Source organism: Mercenaria mercenaria, unplaced genomic scaffold (assembly GCF_021730395.1).
Source record: "Mercenaria mercenaria strain notata unplaced genomic scaffold, MADL_Memer_1 contig_2246, whole genome shotgun sequence".
NCBI classification, from domain to species: Eukaryota; Metazoa; Mollusca; class Bivalvia; order Venerida; family Veneridae; genus Mercenaria; species Mercenaria mercenaria.
The window spans coordinates 24,909-49,263 of record NW_026460293.1 but is presented as its reverse complement, the minus strand read 5'-3'; the positions used below and the strand labels follow the sequence as shown (position 1 = coordinate 49,263).

Genomic DNA, 24,355 nt, shown 5'->3' with positions numbered 1-24,355 from the left:
TTCATTAAATTTGATCCAGTATGGTGGTTCCTTTTGTGATTATTGACCGTAGTCATCTCGCATTTGCAGAGATTTCTGGATATTTTATCACATTTAACGTCCGCGAATGAACTGAGTATCTACTTTACTTCAAATGTAGATTTCTATTGAAACGCTATAATAACGTGACATCAAAAATAATCCAATATCGTAATAGGAAAGTCCTCGAAATTATACTGGACTTGCTGCGCTTTAGGGTCACATGTCTGACACCAACATGTGGCGTCAAATCACATAAAAGTCATCCATGTAAGGATTTTATCAGTTCAACCTAAAGAGACGGATAATTCCGAAGAGCATTGCGATAATAAATTTCTGCATATCCGGGTAAACCTAATCTAAATACTATTAGTGAAGCTTACTGTAAAACAGAAAAAAAGTACAACCTTAACACCCATTTCGTATATTCCATAAATGTATACATTACAAAAACTTTCTACAATCATTTGTAGGTATAGCTGGGGCATATTTTACAACTCTTGATTGCATAGTCTAACACCACTGTCTTCTTAAATTTGAATATTTGGATCCTATTCATTAGATTTCATAACAATTGATAAATCATGCTGGCGTCGCTCTCCTGTGCCCTAACGTGTAGTTTATATACATGTACTTTGTGTTTATATTCTAATCAAATATTAGCTGCCTTCGTTGCCGAGCGGTAGAGGTCGCAGACTTCAAATCACTTGCCCCTCACCGATGTGGGTTCGAGCCTTACACGAAGCGTTGAATTCTTCATGTGAGGAAGCCACCCAGCTAGCTTACGGAAGGTCGGTGATTCTACCTAGGTACACGGCGCGATGGGGTATTGGGGTCTTCCTCCACCATCAAAGCTGGAAAGTAGCCATATGACCTATAAGTGCGTCGGCTCGGCGTTATAAAACAACAAAAAAAAAATCAGATTTTCAAAAACTCTACAATTTTGAAATCATTTTTCGTTTTCTTCCAAGGAAAACATATCAGTAATCTACTCCCATTGGACTCATTACGGAAACAATTCCCATGGGAAAGCTTGATATTGTCCTAGCGGGTCCTATGGAAAACCAATCCCACAAGATTCTCTTAGGATTCCCGTAGGTTTATTTTCTCATGATAAAATTAATATTTGCTATTTCTTCATTATTTTAACTTAAACATTCAATGAAACGGTCTTAACGTAATGCAAATTAAGATTATTTCTTCAATTTTGGTTGAAAATGAAGATAATATTTATCCCATCGGGATATTTGGCCATATATTTCCAACAGGAAAACGCCATGCCATATATTTCCCACGAGAAATGGCCGTTTGCGATGAGAAATCGATCATTTCCCAAAGGAAATCTAATATTTGAAAATCAATATCTGCAAAAATAGCAGATTTTTGAATTTTAATACGTGAATCTTATATTAAATTAAATTTCATTGCAATAAACATTTCATACTGGCGTCCCTCTCCTGTACTCCAACGCGCATTGTATATATTCTGTGTGTATACTCTAAATAATTTTAAAGATAAATTTACAATTTTAAAATCATTTTTCGATTCCCGTCCGCGTTATACCAAAGACGTAAAACTGGTGCCAGTGGCTCCCTAGCTTGGAACTCAGCATTAAAAGGGAAAATGACATTTTTTGTCTTACCGTTGTGGCGATGGATTCCATCAGAAATGATGTGTCGTGAGTGATATATATAAGTTGTTGAACTTGTGTGCAATCGACCTAAAATAGATTAGTATAAACCGAGAGGACACTGCAAAATACTTGGTTGGTGTACGGTAGCAATTATCTTTTATTTGAAACCTATCTTTCTAGAAGTACTAGGCGTTTTTGCTAAATATTGATTTTGGCAAATTAAGATTGGCGGCTATTTATAGTGGACATAGAATTATGCCCTCTATAGAAATATGTTGACCTGTGTTGGATTCTGCGAAAATGTACGATTTTATAAGTCCGAAAATAAATCTTGGGTTATTTATAGCTTCAAAGCATTATTAACCTATTACAGTTTAAAGCTCCTTTTACATATTGGTTAAACTATTGAATAATGTATAATCTTTATGTAATTTGACTTTGATTTTGATTAAATAACGAACTTATTTACAAGGATACACACATGGCCTTTAACTTTAAAAGCTTGGATTAATTTCTTTGAATATTAAATGTCGAATACTTAAATGACAGTAGTAATACTTATAAAACTCAAATGTATTGCAAATTTTCATCTGTTTAAACATAGCTAGTATATTTATGTATTTGTTTGAAATAGGGTCGTCGCGGATTGGGCTCAATATATGTTGTACCGGCTGGACCTTGCGGAAACGAGTTGTCACACAATATTCATACAATTTCCGTCAATAGTATTGGTAGATATGGAACACAGCCTTACGATGCCGTACTTGATTCAAGTGTTCTAGTGTCTGGTCTGAGAGAAGGGAATAATCTGACGGCATCCACTATAGTAAATACATTAACGTTTTATTTAAAATAGTCTTTAACATTCAAAGAAGATGGCAAGTTGTAGTAGTAAGCTAAGTCATACGTAGGAATTAGTAGGTTTTATATAGTAATTGCTACGGTCTCTCTTCCGACTAAGGCCGTTTCCAAAGAATAAATCGGCAAAGAGTAATAGGTACTACATCGGAAGTAAAGTCAGTCAGATTTAAATGATTCAAAATATGCAAACTTTATTATCGTCATTTTTGATACTTAAAACAGCACTATGAATCTTTGTGAGTACAGATTAGATTTCAGTTAAACTTTAAAAAAATGATTTCTTTTATTTCATGTCATATTCAGTACGTACTTCATATAATGTATTTCATAAAATGTTGTCCCCTGCAGGGTATTTACGAACTGTGACTGTGACGAAAAGTTGGAAAGTACGATAACTTTTAAATCATAAAACTTGGCATATGGAAAATAATGCTAGGTAGCTAGGGCAACAAATAGTGTAGCTACGGCAACAAATAGTGACAACTATGACAAAAATGAGATTTTGTCATGAAACTTGTTTTTTACGAGAGAGAAGACAATGCGGAAACTTGCACGTTATCTGATTGCCGGTCCATCAGCCACAAATGCTAGTTTTTGTAATAAACTAAAATCTTAATTTTCTTAATGAAAACTAGTGCATTATGTAATGAGCCATACGGATAATTCGTGCCACTTGTTATTTTTTCCGTCTGTATTTATGCTAATACGACTGCCTTTTCACAAATAAGTGCGAAAATGTTCAAAGTAGCAGATGGTTTTTGAAACCTGGTTTATGTGTGCGGTATTTAAATGATATGCAGGTCCTGAAATCTAGTTTAAAAATGCGTTTCCTATGTTATTTTCCAGGTAACAGCATCCCACGGGAACAAATGTGTAGCAAATTTCAGAGGTGCATCTGTTGCTGTATCTCAAGTTTCTGCAATAATAGCTTTGGGGTTACAGGCAAAGTAAGATCGTGTTTCACAACTTACACAACATCCCAGTATTTTGATTTTAGTCATTAACCTACATGGCAACATATGTTAAGCTAACTATCTTTCATCGATATGCTTTTTAAAACTAAGGAGGTTAAATTTATAAGACGATCCTTTGAAAGCACACCACGCAACCAATCAACACAGTAGCAGAATGTAGGTTTTACTGATGCACATTTGTCTTTGTCTGCCAAAGCAAATGGCAGTCAATACAAGTTTCCTTTATAAAGGTTCATGACCGTTTCAAGGCGGTGCCCCTAATTGTCAACAATATTCTGTGTGGTGTATGTTGTCTTGTTTCTTGTTGGCGTTTCTTTCCCCAAAACACCATCCACATCACTTCCTTGGATCTCCTTTTACTATGAGTGAGTTATCGTGCCCACCATATTTTTGGCCGACGGGTATCCCTTGACGTTACCCGCCTGTTGTTCTTTTTCTGCTTGTTTGCTGTGCTGTTTGTGTGTGTGTCTTGGAAGGTGTCACACTTTTTAAATCAATATGTTCAGTCTGGAAGTATCTCTTCAAAATATATACAAGAGCATTTGTAACATAATCATATATAATCTATAATCATTTCTACGTGCATACCGCGTTTATGTTTTTACTGGATTTGTAAAGATACCTCTGACGATCACAGAATGAAATACACCTGAGTTCATAGGATACATGATTCAGTTTAATAAGCCCGCCCGCTTAGCTCAGTAGGGAAGAGCGTCGGTCTACGGATCGCGGGGTCGCGAGTTCGATCCTCGGGCGGGGCTTATGTTCACCGTGACTATTTGATAACCGACATCGTGTCTGAAATCATTAGTCCTCCACATCTGATTCATGTGGGAAAGTTGGCAGTTACTTGCGGAGAACAGGTTTGTATTGGTACAGAATCCAGGAACACTGGTTAGGTTAACTGCCCGCCGTTACATGACTGAAATACTGTTGAAAAACGGCGTTAAATCCAAAACAAACAAACAAAATTCAGTTTAAACATTACCGATAAAAGCGTCCTGCCCATGCTCAGATCACTGACTGCATTCTATCTGAGAGCTCATGTTGAATGTTTTCCATAATTTAGTGAACTGGCTCAAGTTTCTTGATAGTATTTTAATCTTTTGGATATCCATTTATTACATATTGATAGTACAGTCTTATCTAAAAAAGTATTGTTTTTTTATTTAAAATTTAAAATGCAATAGTGACATGGCCATCAAAACTTTTATACACTCGTTATACAAGATGAACTCCTTCATTATAAGAAAAATATTGTCACATCATGCTGTTAAATACTAAAACGTGAGATTAAGTAAGGCGTAAAAGACGGTGACTAAATGTTGATGGTATTTGAGAAATATGATCGAGGTATTGCTTTTTTTTTTTGCAATTCGATAACACAGAATAGAAAAAGTGAAAACTTACATGTTGCTCAACAGGGCAAAAACCAAAATGTTGCAGGCTCAGTGTGATTGAGCCGGTTCATGGCCGATAGTGGAAATACACGCTACTGTCCCCGCCCTCTTGCCCGAGTTGAGCAGAACTCAACATTTACACATGCCACAAGTACAAAAAATAATTTAGAAACATCCGCAGATGTATTCTATGAACATGGAACCTTGTATGATACACTAGCGTGTATTCCATGAAAAACGGCGTATGGTCTCAAGTTAAAACAATGGGTTTGCCCTAAACAAGAAAACAATAGGCAGAACTAAACAAACTGGAATTTAGAAAGGGAATCTGAGGTTATTGAGCCTGTATATCGCACAGAAACTGCTCAAAGACTCTTTATGCAAAACTAAACTTGACATGATTATAAAAAAGTAAAATGCTTTAGAAATAAAGAAAAATAAACACAATCAATATTAATTATTATTTGTGTTTAGGAAAGCCAGAACACCGAAAAAATCATTTCATTTGTAAAACATACACTAAGTCTCGTCTTCCGTTTTCTTGTACTGCCCTTAGGAATAGGTGAACTAGTGAACAAACCAGGATTGCATGTGTCCATTCAACAGATAAATGACAACTGTTTTATCCATGAATTACTATTTAATCTGTTTCAGATAAGATAAGGATATTTATGAAGCAGCTTTCAATCAATTTGAAGATTTAAATATTATATAATAAAAGGGAAGTCTTCAAGAAATAACCTAATTATCCGAGTCATTCTTTCTCTTTGTAATTTGTATCAGGGCCACTCAGTGTAATGCTACTTATAAAAATATTCCCGCCTTCCAGTACTTCGGGAAATACTGATCCTGTTTATATAAAGTAAATGCATTTAATCAAATTGCATGCGAATGTTTGGTCAGCGGATGAATTGTGCCACTGACTTGTCAAGATAGACTGAAGTAATTTGCATCTGATTTTTAAAGTAAGTTTCAACTTCTTTATGTCAGCCACAGTATAATAAACTTATTCTAATAACAGGACTACTTCACTAAGTAAATTAAATGTATTTAACCATATTTATGGTTTTCATTGGTCTGGTGGTAATAGGTCGTTAAATCAACCCTTTTCGTTCGTACATTTCTCCCAATCGATGTGAATTATTGATGCGTAATTATTCTGCTGTTTTCTCAAACCTAGTGAATCAAGTCTCGTTTGCTGTCAGTTGTTCCTAGTACATTTGATTTAATCGGATATTGCACGGGCAATTCTTGTTTTATTGTTACAAATGTTTTCATTGCTCACTTCGTTTACGGATATTACTAATTTGTAGTACTTACTTGTGTTCAGTTGCCGAGACCAATGATATAACATTTGTTTGTGCTTTTTAAGCAGAAAAAGTGCTTTAATGTATTTCATTTTACATGTCTCTGTAACAGATCTTGGGCGTAGCATTAGGGGTATTTCTGCTGATACTAGATCTACTATGAAATCTGTATCATAATGTTCTTTTTGTGACTTATAAATGATTTGACGCGATGTAACTTGAATAACGCAAAGTGTTTGCTTTCTTTTTACAGTCCAAAATTAACACTAAGGGATGTGCAACATCTATTGGTACAGGCTTCAAACTATGAAGATCTGGTTGAAACCATAGTATTTCGGAGCAATGGGGCGTTCAGATATTGTAAGGATAATTTTACAGTTCATCGAGAAACTTTACATCGCATCATCAGCCATCTTGATATAAAGTCAACGTTTAGCAGACAAAACTCCACTCTAGCAGTTTAAGTTTAAACTTAGTTTATTTCAGTATTCATATAAATGCATAAATATATATTTAAAAATGAAAATTCATCCTCTTGAAGTCTCGGCCTTATATATATATGGTGTGATTTGTATGTTAATTTGTACAGGCGTGACGGCTTCATTTCTTAACAATGAAAAAGATGATGTTTTCTCTAAAAAAGTCAAAAGTGGTTCTGAAAACCGAACAAACCACGCTTATCTGTCACTGACAGGGACCGCGTAATAGACAAAATATATTGTTGGATCGCGCGATCGCTCGCGATTAATACTCAAACGCGTGATTTGTTAGATTTACTGAGGGATTACTTCATTATAGCGGGATTATTACCCTTGGAAATATATTACTGACGAATGTTATTTACTGTTAAACTTGCTAGAGACCACGTGTTTCAGTTCCTTTTTGTTTTGTCAAAAGAACAAAATAATTAATTATATTATACTAAGAGACCAGTTGTATTAAGGGACAATATTTTGCCATTCCTTTACGTGGTCACTTAATGCAAGTTACACTGTAGTTCTACAAAAGACTACTGTTACTCGTAGGGATAGGACGTAAATGATGTCTTTCGGTGGTTTAAGTGAGAAAATAGTCTTTAACGGGTAAATATGACGAATTTTGTTGACAAATTATTACCATAGGGCGGTTACTTTACCAAGTATGTGGTTTTTACTTTGGAAACTTGCATTCTGTGAGCATTCTGTGAGCTCCCGACAATTTACCCTGAGACTGTACCTGGCGCCGTAAGAAAGTTATTGAACGCTTTATACAGAGATAACTATACCTGAAGAAGCTTTCGTGTGTACGTGCCCTCCTAGACTGGCTCCCGTCCCTATGTTTGTTCTTATTTACATATATCAGTTTTCTTCATTAAGAGGGAAGTAACTCCAGAAGGTTCGTTGTTTCTACATTGAGATTTTTTATTGCCCCTGGCTCCGAACATAGGGACTGGTGAAAGTTGGCTACCAGTGTCTCACAAAGTCCCATTAATTTCTTTCAGTGACAATCAGCTGCTATTACTGTGACGTGTTACCTAAGGGTTTCATGAGCTAACCATCATTTAATGAGCCGCACCTAATTTACCGATTTATGGCCTGCCCTTAGCTTGTATTGGCTTATCAGACAACAGGAATGTGCTTTTACATATTTATCAGAGGATTTATGATCTTTAGATAAAGAATTAAATAATTTTAAACTTCACTTTTAATGACGAAGCTATAATTAAAAGTTTTAAAATATGAACAAATAAGACCAAACCAACAGCATGTAAAAGAATATTTAAAAGGAAATTATGTTTTATTCTGTTGACCAACTGGCAACTTAACTTTTGAAATTGCCCCATTAGCATTTGATTTTTGTGCCCCCCCCCCCCCCCACCCCCACCCGCCTTTGAGTGGTGGGGGGCATATAGATTTGCTCTTGTCCGTACGTCCGTCCTTCCGAGAATGTCGTGTCGCGCCTAGCTCCAAAAGTATTTGACGTAGAGTCACAACATTGTATAGGAATGTTGGTCAGCATGTGTAGTTGTGCACCTGGGGTTTCGCGTCCGGATTCATTCAGTCATTTAGGAGTTATGGCCCCTGACTATGTAAAAATTGGTCATTTTAGTGTTGTGTCGCGCCTAGCTCCAAAAGTATTTGACGTAGACTCACAAAACTTTACAGAAATGTTGGTCAGCATGTGTAGTTATGCACCTGGGGTTTCGCGGCCGGATTCATTCAGTCTTGTAGGAGTCATGGCCCCTGACTTAGTAAAATATTGGTCATTTTAATGTTGTGTCGCGCGTAGCTCCAAAAGCATTTGACCTAGAGTCACCAAAGTTTACAGGAATGTTGGTCAGCATGTGCAGTTGTGCACCTGGGGTTTCACGTCCGGATTCATTTAGGCGAGTAGGAGTTATGGCCCCTGACTTATTTTGTTTTTTAAGTTTTTTCATTACATAAGACCAGACTTCTTGTCCAGACTTACTCAAAAAAAAGTTAACTTTGTGAAACATGTATGTTAAAATGTACTTGACCTAGAATCATAAAACATTAGAGGATTGTTTTATAGCCTGTGAAGTGTTCTCTATAGGATTTTACTCAGCTAGGCCAGAGTTATGGCTAACTTAGTGAAAAATACACATAAGGTTCTTAAAAGTTTGTGTTGCAAACATCTTAAAAATTATTTAACTTGAGTCATAAAACCATGTTACAGTGGCAGGAGGGTGGGGGGTGGGGGGGGGGGGGTGCACCTGTGTCCTATGGACACACACCTAGTTTCCATTACGACAGCACAAAATGTACCACTATTGTTGAGTCACTTCATGTACCTGAAGCGACGTCCAGTCCCTTACCAAAATTGTGTACACTGTCACTGTAAATCCAGTTTTTTGTCAGTGTTTTACCATTGTATTCCCAGTGTATTTTAAGTTGGTTTTTTTTCCAGCTAATTTCCAGCTTGTTATTCTGTTATCACCAGTTATCACAGTGTGTATTGAGTTTATTATCAGTATAGTACCAGACCTGGTAACAGCATACAATAATCTGGCATTAAACTGACAAGTAACTAAAAACACACTATATGCAAAACACTATTAAATCATGCATGAATGAAATATTTTTAATTTCAGTACACTTTATTAAAGCAATTTAAGACACATATGACAATAGACGGACTGCAAAACTGGCATTTAACTGAAGTATGGCAAGACACTGACAACACAGAACAGCTGATAATAAACGACCAATACACTAGCATTAGCCTATAGGAGGGATTTTCGACAAACCAATATAATGTCATTGTATTTCCAGAGTGATGTCAGATATCTGGCAATAACTGAACAAATCTGGTAATAGTCTAAAGGTTATAGGGTAATACACTGACAATACAATGGTTGTAACCAAGATAATTTGTCAGTTTGTTACCCTGTTTTTGTCAGTTTTATACCAGAAACTAGATACCAGTTTTTGTCAGGTAAATCTGACATCAATCTTGAAATACACTGACTTGACACTGGTTTGTCTGAATTCCCTCCTATTGCTAGTGTGTTGGTCGTTTATTATTAGCTGTTGTATGTTGTCAGTGTATTGCCATTAGCTCATTAATAACCCAAAAATCGCACAATTATGTACCAGTACAAGTCTGTTTTTTTCCTGACCATGAAACAAGGTCTTTCTTTTCTGTTTTCTTTCATTTCTCTACATAAAATACACAAAGTCCTGAACTTTTTTGATGTAAGGGTTAATTTTACCACAACAGTAAACACTTTCTGTAGTTAGAGTTTTCATATTTAACATTTAATAAAACCTAAGAATTTATAATAAAATGTTACCAAATAATTATCCACATACAATATTTCACACTTACATTTACTAGTAAACTGTTGAATGGGCTCAGTATCATACTCTTTTAGAAAATAACAACATCTGATGTTTTCTCAAATGACCCCTATCAAATTGGGAAGGAGAACTTGTCATTACATTTGATAGTTAATGATAGTTAATTGCCTCACAATTGATAGGGTTCTCAGTAGTTAACGGTTTACAGGGGCAATCTAGGGTTACACTGGCCAACTTTCACCAGGCTGTATGGTTCAGCCATCAGATAAAATTGTGCTATTTTAGAGGCGTAAAATTTTCTTACAAAACGTTTCCAGTATTTATATAAAAATAACCATGCAGCCAGGGAGCCAGGCTAGTGCCCTCCGTAAGGATTTTAATTTACCCAACATTCAAAACTTTTTCACCTATGTAAGAATACAGGCAACAAATAGAGGTTTTAAATGAGGTCGTAGAAATTTAGCGGTGTGCCGTAACCATGGAAACGGCTACTGAAGCTGATAATCGCGGAAACTAAAAATCTTTCTTTTGTCATATTTCAAAAATTAATGGTATTAGAAACTTGAATTTTTTCATATTGTTATTAAGTTATGAATACCTATTGTTTGCATTGATTATATTCTAAATATCTTATTAAATTTCTTAATTGTCGTCAGTTCGTGCAATTTTAGTTATCAGCACGTGCATTTAGTTGTATATCAACAAAGTGCCTCTTTTAATCAGAAAATATTTTCTGGACTTAATTACAACTATGGCTGTTTTTTTGCTTGAAAATGATGTATAATACGCATTTAATTAAAATTCTAAAAAAACTTATACGTCAGTTTAACATCATTTCATATATCAATTCAGCGGATGCCATGCCATATACGTTATTTATTCGCTTCCTTTTTCAATACACATGGACAATGAAGTTAGGGAATAACTCGTTGAATCACGGCTTGGAATTTTTAATATATATAATATGAAAGAAAAATGATTATCAAATTAATTGTTGGAAAACATGTGAATATTTTTTGTGACATTGTTACCTGTCAGTATTGTATAGATACGCTTAACATATAATGCATGCATAAAATTGTTCTAATTTTCGTTGATAATTTTACTTTTACTGTAACGAATTCAAGTATTTTAGATTTCATACTTCTATCACTTTAATAATTAATCATATTACCGAACTTCTCTCCATAACTTAGCGGTACAATAATGTGAGTAAACTAGGCCTAGAGTAAAGACTTCCAGTGTGTGTAGGACGGTTCTACCAAAGTGATGATAATGTACATCTTTATATTGAAACCTGGTGCGCCATGTTATTTGTCAATTGCTAAATATCAGATAACAATGCTAAATGCCAAACACCTTATGCAAAATGTTTTGAAAACGAAATGACATTTATTAAGTACTATGGAAGGCTATGGAAAGCCGGTGTGCCATGCTAATTGCCAAATGCTAAATGACAAACAGTTATTGCTAAATGCTATTTGCTATATGCTTAATGTCAAATATTGCCTGTGAAATGGTACATTTGTAATTGTCAAACAATAAATGATAATTGTTAATTGCAAATACGAAACAATAAATGCCAAATGCGTATTGCTAAGTACTTATTCAGATAAAGAGCTGAATATATCAGTGTATAAATGCATCCTGTAAATAGTCATTTGTAACATAACTTTGTCTCTATTAAAAATATTTCTTAACAGTTTCGATCATGTCATCTCATAACCCTCAGAACATGTTATTGCTTCAAATCAGGCTGATAGAACTTCATATGTTTTTCACGTGATTAAAAGTAACAGTCATTAATGTAAAGGATACAGATTATTAACTCACAAAGTTAAAGCATTTGACGAGTAGTGTTTATCATTTGGCAATAATTATAGTCATTTAGCACAAAGGATATGGCATATGGCATTTGATATGTATGGAAAGCCGATGCGCCATGAATATAGTCAAATGTTAAATTACAATTATTTAATGCAAAATGTCAATAACTTAATGCTAAACACCAAATACTTAATGCTAAATGCTAATCACTTAATGCAAAATACCAAATACTTTATATAAAATGCAACATACCAAATGCGATATGCCTATGGAAGGCCAATGCGCAATGGTAACTGCAAAAATGTTAATGCAAAATGAAAAATGCTATTTGCGAACTGCTTAACTTCAAATATTGGCTCTCGAACAGTAATTGTCAATGATAAATGCTTTTTTGTTAAAACAATAAATATCAAAATGCTCATTGCTAAGTTTCCATTGAAATCAAGTGCTGAATATATCAGTTATACAATAATTGCCCTTCGTTACATAACTTTTTTCTCTGTTACATATTTTAGTCTATTACATAATAAACATTTTACACCAAAATTTTTCGGTTCCATGTCCCTCCCTGTACCATATGCAACGTTACTGCTTTAAATTAGACAGGCAGCACATTTATTTTTTTCCCAAATGAGTAAAAGTTACATTCATTAGTTGAAGAGATAAAGATCACAAAGATTGATAATTTTAGAATCACCAATTATCATTTGACAAAAAGAATTTGTTTTTATCTTCTTCTTCTCGTTCGCAACTTCATTGTCAGACCAATAGCCTTGACGAAACTTGTGGTTTGCCGCAGATCCTCAATGCCTCCATGCAGTTTCTTGTGCATTGAGGTATTTATCGGCCAAGTCGCAGCTCCCTCATGGTCATGCCTTTTTACATCTCCGAAGTATATGCTCCGCAGTCTGATCCTCCTCACCACATGAACAAGTTGGCGATGGCTCCAGTCTGTATTTCTTGTACATGTGAGCACTGAGCTTGTTGTGCCCCGAGCGAAGCCTGACCAACATCATTTGTTCAAGGAGATGAAAAGCATCTTTCTCTATCCTTGGTCTCTTAGTGCCTTGATGTTGGTGACTTTCTTCTTGTAACTCATAGGTTTTGTTTGTTGTTCTGACTGAGCTTCTAGCTTAGCTAGTTTGTCTGCCTCTTCATTGCCTGCAAGTCCACAATGGATTTAATCCACTGAAGTGCTACTTTGCAGGTTATACTCAGGCTCTGCATTCTCCCGGCTAGTGCGGAGCTTTAATGTTGATCAGAACTTCCATAACAGATAGTGCATATGTGAGAAAGACCACTGTGGAGCTTTCTTCTGCCGAGTCTTCAACCATTGAGACGGCCTTCATGTGTGTTTCAGTCTCTGCCTTGTAATTGCTGCAATGTTTTCCTGTGGCTGTATGTAGAGTTTTTATGACATTTAGCATTTTGTATACGGCATATAGTATATTGTATGTGACATTTACATTAAGCTATTGACATTTAGCATTAACAACTTCTTATTTAGCATTTGATAGTTAGCATAGCCATCGGTCCCCACTAACTGCGCAGGGACAATGAGCCCCAGAAGTTCACCAAGCATGTAAGATGTTGTTCGATGACCTGTTTCTGCAATTCAAAATGTAGTTCTATGTTGTTGATGAGATCTTGAGTCAGATAAGGATGTGACAGTTATAGCTTTGGCTTTGCTGTATTGAGAAAAAATCTAGATCACGTTCACTGTGACTTTCCATGTCTACATGTATACGGGTTATCGCTAAATGACAAATTTCATGGGAGTATTTTCAGATGGTGATGTTTTTCAGACAATGTTTCTTTGATATATGTAACCCAACATCTCAATATATATATTTTCATTTTTGGTGAGAAGACATATTATATTTAATGGCTATATATGTGTTTTTATATTATTGAAATGCTGTAAAGCACTGAAAATGAGGTATCAAGATTTAAATGTTTATATGAAACAAATGAAGAATGTAACCTTGTACCATTTCGGTATTCGCACTCAAAGCAAATTGATTCTAATATAGTGTGCATATTGATAAGTACCGGAAAAGTCGTACAAAATTGCAATAAAGAATAAATCCCAGCACTGAGACGTCTAGAATTTATTCAAGTTGCTCAATTCGAGTAAGTGGTAGTGCGTGGAGTGGGGGGATCCGGGGTTTGGCCATCCACAGTTATTCATTAACACTTGAAATTCGTCCTGACACATAGTCCTACACTTACGTTCTGTTTATGGTATATGTATGTTTTTCAATGTTTAGAATGTTAGTCATCATAGTAAAACGATCATTTAGATTTCATTTTGTTTTTCAATTTGTCAATAAACTGTAAAGTGTTTTTATATATAAAATAACTAGGAATATGCGACTAATTGAAGCAACGGAGCCGGAATGAAAATGTATAAAGATAACATTTACTGACCATCCTTTTGCAAACTGTCACTTTAACATATGTATATTTTCGTCCTAACCGCATGCAGATGATGTATATTGCTACTACAAATGTGCATGAAAGAAATACAGACATACTCCTTCAAAAATATTGTATTTTCCTTTTATTTTTCCGGTCTATATACACAATATACAGTACTTGATAAAATACCGATGGTGAGGATATCTCCGGAAAGTGTATTGCATAATACGAGATTTCAACAGAGTAACAATAAGTGACCTACCCCAAAAATAAGAAATATGCAAAACATTATTATTATTTCGCAAATTTCATCGTACATTCTTTCTACATGTACCTTAGCATCACTTTGGTAGAACCGCTCTACACGCACTAGAAGCTGTTACTCTAGGCCTAGTTTACTCCCATAACGGTTCCGCTGAATTATGGAGAATATTCCGGTAATATGATTAATTATTATAGAAATAGAAGTTTCAAATCTAAAATACTTGATTTCGTAACAGTAATAGTAAAAATGTCAACGAACAGGGGAACAATTTTATGCTTGCATTATAATATGTTAAGCGTATCTATACAATACTGACAGCTAACAAAAGGCAATGTCACAAAAAACAATTTATCCACACGTTTTCCAACAATCAATTAAATAAACTTTTTTGTTTTTCATATAATATCTATTAAATATTCCAAGCCGATATTTAACGCATTATTAATTAACTTCATTCTCCATATGTATTAAAAAAGGAAGCGAATTAATAGCCTATATGGCATGCAATCCGCTGCATTAATATATAAAATGATGTTAAACTGACGTATCAAAATTTTTAGAATTTTAATTGCATGCGTATTATACAACATTTTCAAGCCAAAAACCAGCCATAGTTGTAATTAAGTGCAGAAAACATTTTCTGATTCAAAAATGGCACCTTGATGGTTCACAACTGAATGCACATGCTTATTACTAAAATTGCACGTGCTGATGACAATTAAGAAATCTATTAAGATATTCAGAATATAATCACTGCAATCAATAGGTATTCATAACTTAATGAATATTTGAAAAAGTCAAGTTTCAAATACTACTACCTTTTGAAATATAACACAAGAAAGTTTTTTGAGTGTACGCGATGACCAGCTTCTGTAGCCGTTTCCATGGTTACGGCACACCGCTAGAATTCTACGACCGATCTTAAAAGTCAGTTCATACTTGACTTAATTGTTTTATCATAGTATAAAATAATTCATTAAAAATCACTCTTTTATTGAATTTTCGGCCACCTGGCCTTTATCAAAACATGAAAAGTCATTGATACAGCTATGTAACATCCATTTTATAATACTTGTTTTGTCTCAATGACGTGACGTCATTTCCTGTAAACACGACGACAAACGACGTAACGTCACTTTCCGTATTATTTCACATGTGTCTGTCACTCAATTTATGTGTTATATTTAACATTGCAACCATGTGGAAATTTCGTTGCAAGCTTCTTCATCCATTTCTCCTCTATTATCTGTCTGTAATGGCGGTCTTCATGGTATAACTTTTGCAGTACTACCACCTGCAAGTCCCTTTCAGTATGACCTATAAAATGACGATTAATAGGCTTGTCAACCTGCTGTCTGATATCACGCAAATGTTCACTTATTCTTTCTTTCAGACTCCTCTCAGTTTCCCTAACATATACTGTTTTATTGCACACTAGATTTGTATCACTACAACTGGTATATGTTACTGTCTGGTATGTGTGTCTCTTTGTGGTGTCAGCTACCTCCCCTTTAAATATCAGTAGGCAAATGTGGCAGGAACATATATCAGGAGAAGATCTAAAAGCTCTGTTAGTTTTGCCATATTTTGATAAAGGCCAGGTGGCCAGGTGGCCGAAAATTCAATAATGAGTGATTTTAATGAATTATTATATCTACTTCCTTATGGAAGATCTTTGAATGAATATACATAGTATAAAAGTTTTGTATGATGGGTAAATTAAGTATGGCACATATTTTGAAAGATTCCTCGTATAACTAGTTCAAGTAGTGCTCAAGTCCATACGATATTTGTAAAAAAAAGTACAAGTTCGACCACATGTATGATAGCTAAGGCTGTAGAATTAATAATTCTTACTAACGACTGCATAGCACATGTGCAAGAATATTGTTTTGTCGATTCTTCCTTGTTTAAACCGATTTTAGTATTTTACGGGGAACTTTAACAATATAAACATTTCTGTGTATTCCAGTTAAATGACGGCTTTTGGAACTTTCATAATAGCTTCGTTGTAGAATATGCATCGCAGAGGGTTAACATTATGCGCAAACTAAAATTCTAATTTGACCGTCGATCTCTTTAAACAATAAATACTTCCATCATAAAACCTAGTATCGAATACGCTGACGGGGAATGGAGTAACTGCAAAAATATGAATTTGATCAACGGCAAAAAATACAAAATGAAAATGTAAGCATCGCCTATGGTGCTAGCAGATTTGTCTTTTTGGAAATCTGTATCGAGAAGTAAGTTGGGAAACAGTCTCACACAGACGATACAGACTCATTACGTTCTAATCTTACACTTGCCTACCTTCCGTCTCTTATCAGACCAGGTTGTTTACGTTATAATCGAAGAAATTTTGAAGATATTCATATCGTTTCTGCTGTAACAAGTTTAAATAAGTAAACTTTTGATGCAGAGCATGAAATCGCCGGAGAACTGAATTTGCAATAAGGTAAAAAAAAGACGAAATTTAATGATATATAATACGTCATATACTCCATATCGACAAAATTTATCATGTGATTCGAAACAGGTAAACGGAGATATTCCCAGCCGGTATTAATAAACTTTGATAATGTGGCTGTTGAGTCCAGTAAGTCCAGGAATGTTCAGTAAGTCCAGGAATGTTCAAAGATAATCCATCATAGATCTATTGTAAAGCAAATATGGAATTTATCTGTATTGGAAAATAAACAGTTCCGTTTGGATTCACGTCAACTGCCACATTATCAAAGTTTATTAGTACGTGTTTATATATATGTAGTAGAGAGAGTTTATACGAACTAAATCACAACCACTATTTACCAGACCAATTACGGCAGAGCGCCTAGCAATACAAACGAATACGCACATGCCACAGCAAGTACACTAACCCAATAAGATTAGTTTCGGTGCTGCTTTATATACGAGCCCGAATTGTACTACACATTCGTACTGGTTCAACATTTGCATATATACACTCAAATCTCTGTTTTCATGTCTCACAAATCAGCAGTGACATTTTAGTCTTTTTAACAGATTGGGACCAGAGAAGCTATATTTTCTCTCTCTGAAAGTTAACTGGATCTAGATAATTTGCATTAAGGGATATAATTATATTCAGAGCAGTTGACTTTCCCATACGTGAGATCCGCTAGGATACAAGTTCGCATTACAAATTATTATATAGTAGAGAGAATTTATACGAACTAAATCACAACCACTATTTACCAGACCAATTCTCTCTACTATATAATATAGTGGAATCTGTAACTCCAAAAAGTTTCCTTCGTTTAAGAATAACTAAGATTTACTCACGTCAAATCATTACTGTCATATACAGGAAAATTCAACTGCTCAAGATCAGATTTTTACAGTAAACATACATTGTGCATATGTCTAAAACTTAACGGTGTTATGTTAAGGACATGCAAATACATTTTTAATAAATTACGTCGTCTTATCTCGAGCACACGACATCTCATCTCAAGCGCTCGACACCTGTGCACACGATATCCTTTCTCGAGCGCACGATATCTTATATCGAGCGCATGACATCTTACCTAGAGCGTTCGACATCTTATCTCGAGTGCAATTCATCTGATCTCGTGTGTTCGACAGCTTATCCCGAGCGCTCGACATCTTATCTCGATCGAAAGATATCTTATATCGAGCTTTCGACATTTTATTATTATTTATTATGTAAGCTTCGTCCATATCAAAGAATTTCCCTGAGTCCCCTTAAATCATGCATGTAATTCTATAACTTTCTGACAATATGCGATTTGGTGCTATCAGTCAAACTGCGATTAGTAGCTACTCTTACATACAGAAAGCATCATAATTTTATGTTCTTTTAATTTTGAAGGTAGTGTGACCAATGATGTGCACCCTAGTTAACCCATTATTTTCATATATGTGGCTGGATAACACCTACGTAGGAATTTCGTGAAGCTGCAATTTTTATGTGTTATATGTAAAGTATTTAAAATAAGTAGTTCATTGATGTCGGTAGTCGCAATATTAAGGTCAAGAAATTAGATCAAAGGCTATTAAGTGCAGTTTTTACAAATTTCACTTATATTGCCTCATATCTTCGCCATTTGATGAAATAAGTGAGCAAAAATTATATTGAGTAAAAACTAACGTAATTAACTATAAAAAAAATCACTATTATGCAAATTAGCTTATTAACATATTAAATAATATTAATGAAATCGGTATAATCGTACAAAATTACGATAAAAATTGGCATGTATTTACAGCTGTAGAATAATTATTATATACATTTTATGATCTGAAAAACAGAAAGGTATCACATGATATGTGGGATACTTATCTATTGATAAACGCAACTGTTTATATCGCTATCATATGTGTTTAAAGTGTTGATACTGCTTGAAGCTGGTGAGTTGACTTCTGACCAACAGTGATCTTTAGCACAATTGTGTACTTTTTTTTCTCACAAAAGCAAGGCATTTTGTTTTGAATTAGGTACATATATGCCGGCTATTTCAAGATGTAAACCTATATCATACAGCCAATATAGCTGCCATTGTTTTTATAAATGGCGACAAGATGACCTTCAAAGGTAAGTATGTTCAAAAGTATGCACATATAAGCGTTTACATAGGTTTTAATGTAATTTATTGCAGTTTTAAGATTGATTAATACCATTGATAATAAGACCATTAGCTATGTAGGCAACCACAGATAACCAAAATGGCTCTCATTTTTCCAAATGGCTGCCAAAAGTGAATATGTTAAGATTTCTTTCTACATTATAGCATTATAGAGTTTACATAGTTGTTTTATGTAGTTTAGTAATGTATTGTTAATATTACTATTTTAAACCATGTTGACACTATCGGTATCAAAGGTATACAGCCACTCCACTCTGGGTATCCTGTGTATACAGACTGGCCCTTCTTGCCTTGCTATAGAAACAGACATCTAGGGAACACCTGTATTAAAATACGGGCAACAACAGGTAGCCTGGATATAGAAACAGATAACATGGGTATCCTAGTTATTCAGGAAAAATTATCCTGGGTATACATACATGTACATTCCACTATGGGTATCTTAGTTTTACAATCATTCACACTTCGTGTTTTGTGCATACAGAAAGGCCATCCTGGCTATACAGACAGTCCACTATAGGTACCCTGGCTATACATGCAGGTCACTATGGGTGTCAAGGGTATACAGAAAGGCCTATCTGTGTATAATGTGCATACAGACAAGTCAAATTGGCTTCCCATGTATACATGACAAATATTGGTATACTGAATATACAGACAGGCAATTCTGGGTATTCTGGACATACAGAAGGGCTAACCGAGTTTCCTAAACACTCTGGATATTCTGGGTATACAGGCATGCCATCCTGGCTATACAGGTGTATACATAGGTTACTAAGGGTATCTTTGATTTACATGCACACCATTCTGGGTATATGGGTATATGGGTACATGCCATCATTGCTATAAATTATTAAGGTCACTTTGGATGGCACTGGTATACAGAAAAAGGTTACCTAATAAAAGTGTATCCAAGGTATAGAGCCAGGTCAGTCTCTGTGTAGCCTGGATATACAAACGTTTAAGGTTGGCCATATATATTTGCCATTATGGATATCCCTGGTTTACATATAATTCTTTTTGGGTTAAAACCCTTGGTATACAGACAGACCATCGTTGCTATACACTAGGCCAGTATATGCGTTTTGTATGCTTGGTATAAAGACAGGTCACCTAAGTGCATCCTAGGTGGGTCTCATTGAGTATCCTGAGTATACAAATAGGCCATCCTGACCGTTTACTAATGTAACCACTATGAATATCCTTGGTATAAATACGTGCCACGGTGTACCCTAGGTATAGAGGCAGGTCTATTTGGATATCCTTAGTATACTGTCTGGTCGTCTTGGCTATAAATACAGGCCAATACTGGATCCTTGGTACCGCTATTTGTAAACTTGCTATACATAAAAACCACTCTGGGAACACGTCATCCTGGATATATATATATATATATATATATATATATATATATATATATATATATATATATATATATATATACGGAAAACTATGGGCATCCTTGGTGTACAAACAGGCCTCTCGTGGTATTAATTGTATACATACAGGCTATCAGGGCTATAATATATGTATGCCAATACGGATATCCTTGGTATACAGAAAGGCTGCCAATGTATCCAAGGTATACATGTCACTCTGGGTATCATGGATATACATACAGTTCAGGTTAGCTATACATACAGATACACTATCAGTGTCCGTAGCATACAAAGAGGTAACTAAGGGTACCTTAGGTATAGATCCAGACATTTTTGGTATCAGGGTTTTTCTGTCTGTCTTGCATTGTCTGTTGCGTATCTTTTCTTGTATGTTGTATGCGTTTTTTCTCCTCCTTACTCCCCCTTTTGCCCGCTCCTTTCTCCTGGCATTTGCGCTTATTTGTGCATCCCCCACTTTACTTTGAGTTAGTTTTCATGGCTCCCCTTTATTTAGGCTGACGGAATCCTAAGGAGGTACACAATTGTTTTTTGTCCTGCCTATATGGGTGCGTTTGTGTGATTGTGAGTCTAAGACGGTGCCCTACTGTTTTCTATGTTATTTAGTTGTGTACGGGTGTGTGTTTGATTGTGGTATGCGAGTGTCTGAGCTTAACGATGTAGTTTGACTGTTATTAAGGAACGTAGCATTCCTTTTGTATTTTCTACCTTTTTCTTCTTTCCTTTTCAAATTCTACCCCCTCCCATCCCACCATTTTACCACTTCCTCCCCCTCTATCTATATTTCACACAAAATAATATGTACTTGTTAGATATTTGAAGCAACCCGTCTGTAATATTTTTCCATTACAGCTTCTTTTCGTTGTGGGCCTACTTTGTCACAAACTGACATACGGGCCTCAATATATCTGTAGTGAAAATGCAGGTATTGCATCATGTTTTAGTAATTTTTTGAGTTATTGAGGCAAATGTCAGATTTTTCGCATAAAATACTTCTCATGTTTATTCTGTACTTCAAAACTTAAATTTCCATGTAAATCTTATTAAATTCGATTCAGTAATAAGAAAGTTGGTATTTTATAAACTTCAGTAATTTATGTTTTCATCCCGAAAACCACTATAACGGGTCTTAAATTGACAATTTCAGTCCGCGCCAAAGTGGTCAGAGTTCCCGGCTATATCGTGATTCCCGTGGAAATGCAAATAGTCAGAGTAAATGCATAAGCCGTGTGTCCCATGAAATTTAGTATTTGGCGGGACATTACCCTACAAATAGATTGGACTAGATATGCACAGAGCACACCATTTTCGACATTAGACGAATTGATTTTTCTTTGTAGAAATTTATGCTCGATCGAGGTAAGGAGTTTATTTGTTATATTTTTGTATAATTTTTGAATTACGATTTTTATTTAGTAAATGTTTGTTCATTCTACAGAATTTTGCAACATTTATTTTTCGGCATGTGATATTGGCTGGTTTCGGTATATCCGGCTAATTTATTAATTTTTTCAGACTTTTGTAAATTATTTCGAAAGAGGAATCTAAAATGTTTCATTTATATAAGCTGTAAGATTTGTACTGAAAATTGTGTAACATGATAATTGTAAAGTACCCTTTGACATAAAAATATATTAAACATTTCGTTGTTAATTATGGAACGCCAATACTGCGTTGCATTGTAATGTTAAATCTATGTGGAAAGTCTAGTACCATGTATGTAATATATTATTGTAATTTGAAATTATTGTGTTCCAGTCTATAGTACATCTAAACAGTGTCCGTTCTGTTGAATTGAAATTGGTATTATCTTCATACTAGCTATTGTATAACTTTTACTTTGCATTGTGTTGTGTTAATTTGAAGTCGTAAATAATAGCTACAGTTTATCCTTTCCTTATCTATAATTTTTCATCATAAACTTTTTATATCTTTTCCATACTTTAATTTTAGACTTTTAAGTAATTAATTTTAGAAATAATGGAAGTAATAAGTCTTGTATTTTAATCACGTGACGTATGACCTTGGCAGCACTCATGTATTGTATAAGTAGCACGTGTTATTTATGGGAGCCTACGGAGGTATGGTGTACCCAAGGAGCAGTTTTTTGCCCTTATTTATTTCTTTTGCTATGGTGCTTACCATATGTTATATATTTTAGCTTCTTCCATCAGACGACTTTCACCTGGTGATGATGTCACGACCCGGAGGTACAATACCCGCAGTTCATTTGTCTTCACTCGCCTAGATGTGATTTTCCCAAAGCAGAGCTTTCGTCCCATGGCTGTGCCGTACAGCGCAAGGACGATGATTTCTGTGATCCACTGAAGTCAGCTCAGGGATGCAATCACCTACCGTCATAGGTAGCCAAACCGGAGTCAACGTTTTCACGGTTTAGAGGGACTTTACTTGAAGATATGTTGTATTTTTGTGCTACTTAAAATTCAAAGTTAACGGAGACATCTGTGTTACGGCACTGTCAGTGCTAGAACTTTATATTTGTTAAAAAGAGATACTGAGCTCAGATTCTTTCCTTTCTTTCTTATAATACGATTTTTTTCTCACTTATCATTTATTTATTGTAAATAATTATTTTGTGTAAATATATTAATTTTGTAAATATTGTAAAGGGTGTTGATTTGTTCTGATAGTTATTGTCCCCGGTACGTCCATCCTGTCACATACTTTGATAATGCGTGGCTCTGAGGCTGTGTGCCGTCCACTAACCCAATGAGATTAGTTTTGATATTGCTTTATATACGAGCCCGAATTGTACTACACATTCGTACTGGTTCAACATTTGCATATATATACTCAAATCTCTGTTTTCATGTCTCACAAATCAGTAGGGACATTTTAGTCTTTTTAACTGATTGGGACCAGAGCAGCTATACTTTCTGTTTCTGAAAATTGACTGGATCTCGACGATACATTGAATATATAGAGATAGTTTGCAATAAGCTATATAAATATATTTAGAACTGTTGACTTTACTATACGTGAGATCCGCTAGGATACAAGTTCGCATAATGAATTATATAGTAGAGAGAATTTATACGAACTATATATATATTGGATAAAGTAATGTTTGAAATGTAATTCTGCTTTTTTTGTCCATTTAAAAAAAAAAATCATGAAAATTAGATCTTTGTGTCATTTTAAATTGTAATTTTTAACGAATTAACTGCCCATTGTTTTAAGTTTAAGTACATAATTGAGAACGTGCTTGTAAATAAATGTACATAGTCCTGACTTCATTTTGATACCACTGTTGTTATTATACACCGATAAACGACCAAAATACAAGGTGTTTTGTAAGACACACATAAAAATTTGTACCGAATGGCCTTTGAACTCGTTTATTTCATTATACAGGGCCTCCCAAGGGCGACTACCGGGCAAGTCTTTCTTGTGACACCTGGTAGATAACGTTTAATATGGTAGTCGTCCATCTTCTGAGAATGCCTAGGCAAGTCAAAATTATGAAAATTCGAGGCATACTACTCCTCTCCTAAATGATGTGATACATAAGTTTAAATAACATTTAAATGGACGGGACCCTAATTATCTACTTTCCGTATGTTTTTTTTTTCTAATGACCTAAATTCACACAAAAGGCCCTAATATATATATATATACAGATAAGATGCCAAAGGCTCGAAAGAAAATGTCGTGCACTAGAAACAAATGTCGAGCGATCGAGATAAGATGCCGTGCGCTGAGCGATCGAGATAAGATGTCGTGCGCACGAGAAATGAAGACTGATGGACGGGCTGCCGGAATAAGAATATATCTCCTCTAGTGTGTGTGAGTCCTCTGCTACA

General features: G+C 35.0%; 1 protein-coding gene across 1 annotated transcript in view; it reads left to right on the top strand.

Annotated features, from left to right (window-relative positions):
- LOC123547557 (neuroendocrine convertase 1-like) overlaps nucleotides 1-24,355 on the top strand; it is a gene marked incomplete at its 3' end in the record, with an annotated part of 62,696 nt that overhangs the window by 13,593 nt on the left and 24,748 nt on the right. Inside the window, exons 4-6 of the mRNA XM_053533326.1 lie at nucleotides 2,286-2,477; nucleotides 3,359-3,459; nucleotides 6,447-6,553. Coding sequence (XP_053389301.1) covers nucleotides 2,286-2,477; nucleotides 3,359-3,459; nucleotides 6,447-6,553 — 400 coding nt within the window. The remainder of the gene's footprint in view (nucleotides 1-2,285; nucleotides 2,478-3,358; nucleotides 3,460-6,446; nucleotides 6,554-24,355) is intronic.